General features: G+C 53.3%; 1 protein-coding gene across 1 annotated transcript; it reads right to left on the bottom strand.

Annotated features, from left to right (window-relative positions):
* Positions 1 to 426: 426 nt before the first annotated feature.
* Positions 427 to 1,247, bottom strand: PG994_012101 (uncharacterized protein; the record flags this gene model as incomplete). Its single annotated transcript, XM_066863510.1, has 2 exons — positions 427 to 723; positions 744 to 1,247. The coding sequence occupies 2 exons, from the start codon at positions 1,245 to 1,247 to the stop codon at positions 427 to 429; spliced, it is 801 nt and encodes a 266-aa protein (XP_066712620.1).
* Positions 1,248 to 2,781: the final 1,534 nt, after the last annotated feature.

The raw sequence follows: 2,781 nt of genomic DNA, 5'->3' as shown, positions 1-2,781 counted from the left end.
ATGGCTAATGCTCAGGGTAATCCGGGGTCAAAGTGGATGAAAGACACACAGACAGTCGGTCAACAAAAAGGGCCGTTCACGAGAGATGGCGGGAGTCGCATGAAAGCGCGACGGAACTAGTGTTGGTGTGAGGCTAGATGTTTTTTTTCTTCTCCCTTTGTATGAATTTGTTCTGAATGGTGTAGGGGTCCATTTCCACTATAGAAGCCATATATCTATGTAGACCGTGTCGGCCAAATACAAATCAATAACCTAAGCAAAAGCCAAGTATAATCGCTGCCGTAGGATATCGTAGAACTCCAGTTCCAACCTTCCTTCCTTTCCGATGCCGTGACAATGCAACCAATAAAAGTGCCACAGCTCAGTGGCATTCGTAGTGAAAAATGAAAATTTGACAATGTGACTAAGTCAACGAAACGATGGACATCACCTCCAAGTTCCGTGAAGCTTGCTTCTCCTACTCCTCGTCTTCAGTCCGACCTCACCACTGACCATCAGACTCTTCCACCGGCGTCCTATACTGCTGCGATCCTTGCCTAAGCTCCGAGCGCAGTCTTGCCAATCTGACTTGGTGAGCTTGAGCTTCTCCAGAACGAGCTCAACTAGTATGCGATCGTCCTCTGTGCTCCACATCTCTCCATCGGCCTCCATCTCTGCCTCAGAGCTGGTTGCCTCTTCATTGTGCTCTTGGGGGGTGGTGTGTAGGTTGTGGAAGTCGGAACGCTCTAGGCCAAGGGAATGACCTCTGGCGCGATCCGAGCCCTTTTGGGTGTAGACGGCCGTGGGAAAGCAGACTCGCCTTCCTCTGAGCTGTTGTGTTCCGATGCTTCAATGTCCGAGTCGCTATCGACGTCATCGCCGCGACCCATGTCGTCCTCGGTTGCTCTGCGGCGCTTGTTGACGCCGCGCGAAGGCGCCTTGCGCTTGACAACCCTCTTGCGCGCGACTCCGTCACTGTTCGCTTCTGATTTGTGTGATCGAAGGCGCAGTTTCAAAGGGGGTGGCAGGCTTGCGTGGGCCATTGGCGGCGTGGGCAATTGGCGCGGGCTGTTGGAGGCTTGGCTTGGCGTGGCCATGGCAGGCGCCGTGAGCATGGACTGGAGCGAGCGACATGTTGTGAAGATGTTGTCGATAGTGGACTGCGCAGTAGTGGGAGGGCTGGCTGGCGGCGAGGCGAAGAGCGCCGACTGAAGTCTCGTCATAGGCGGTCGCGACGAGTCGCACGAGATTGCCGATGGCATCAGCATGGTGAGAGCGATGGTTTATGTATTCGAAATAAGGTGCAATGTGATTGCGAACGTTGTAAACGTTGAAAGAGTGAGTCTGTGTGGTATGCGACCCGAGTCAAAGAAGATTGCGATGGGATTTGCGCGGCGCACGGGTTTTAAGTCGAGTCTGAGCGGCGCGGTGCGAATAGGTAGAATAGGCTTTTGACTTTGGAAAGAAAGACGTTTGTTTATAATTGGAAGGTTGCGACAGTGGTTTGAGTTGGATTGCGACGAGGAAAGATTGCGGTTGAAGTGTTTCTGGTGGCAGTTTGTAGGTGGTAAAGTGTTTTGGTGAGGGTTGCGGGTTGCGGGTTGGAAGAAGAAACGGGAAGGGGGCGGGTGTTTGGAATTATTGCGCCTAATAAGAGCGAACAGAACTGCTTTTTGCGACAGGTGGGCAGGGTGGGCAGGCGCTGTAGGCGGGCGTAGGTGGTAGGCATGGCATGGGCGGGACTTGGTATGTGGCATGCGTGCGTTGCTATGTTCTAGCTGCAGCTGGTACTTGGGGGCTTCGTGGTGACGAAAACGGGGCGGGAGGGTCTCAATTTAGTGGACCACATGAGCAATCCATTTTCTACTCGGGGTATGGAACAGTACCTAACGGTTATACCTATGTCTCGCATGTACACACTCACCTGCTCACCACTCCAGTTACTACTATCACTCTTGAAGTGCCAAGCGTATGTACCTTAAAGAGCTTGCTGCTTGCTTGCATCTATCTCCAAGGTGTGGGTGGGCCAATGGGAGTTGTAGCACTGACCGCTTGCACTCCCACACCTGGGGGCTCTGTCACCCTGGATTCCCATGTCACCCGGTCATGGAACGTCTTCTTCGTCGTCGTAGTCGTCGGTAGTACGCAGAGTGGTGTGTAATCGCAGGTATCTCGCATTAACTGATGTTCGCATGGCAGTCAAAGGGGGAGGGGGCTACACACCCTCGCCCAAGTCCCGGCCGGTCCCTCCACCGTCACCGTTTGGTACAAATATCCCAAATCCAAACACCTCTGGTCTGACCCAGCAACTGAGTCACAGGGAAATCACCATTTCCGGGGTCCTCTTTTCCTCCTAGGCTGTCCAAGATCCGTCGCTTCGCTGTCTTGTCAATTCGACCTTCTAGAGACTATCTAGAGACACTATCTAGAAAGCCTAAGGGCGATATTGAGTCTAGTACTCGCACACCGTCTCACCCTCAACTCTCTTAGACTCTTCCCGGGCTTTATCTTGCTTCCTCCCTTGGGTCCGAAAAAAACTCCCCTAATGCCCTGAAAATGGCTACAGCGGCCCGCAAGCTAATGCCTTGCGATAGCCCTTTCCCGGGTTGAGGTCGCGCCTTACTCTACAACCGCCTCTCCTCATCTTCGTCCTTGCTTTTCTCGGGGCCCCTGTCTTTGGGCTGTCTCTTGGGACTCGGAATAGTACGTACATGGTATTCAGCACACCACTCTCTGGGCATCAACTGTGTTACTTGCAAGGGCCACCACACGCAATCGGCTCAACGTTCCTGCTGTGCTACC

The sequence above is a fragment of the Apiospora phragmitis genome (assembly GCF_038363925.1).
Source record: "Apiospora phragmitis strain CBS 135458 chromosome Unknown utg000010l:1.0-9815664.0:1.0-9183399.0, whole genome shotgun sequence".
Taxonomy (NCBI): Eukaryota; Fungi; Ascomycota; class Sordariomycetes; order Amphisphaeriales; family Apiosporaceae; genus Apiospora; species Apiospora phragmitis.
This window is presented reverse-complemented; position numbering and strand designations above follow the sequence as displayed.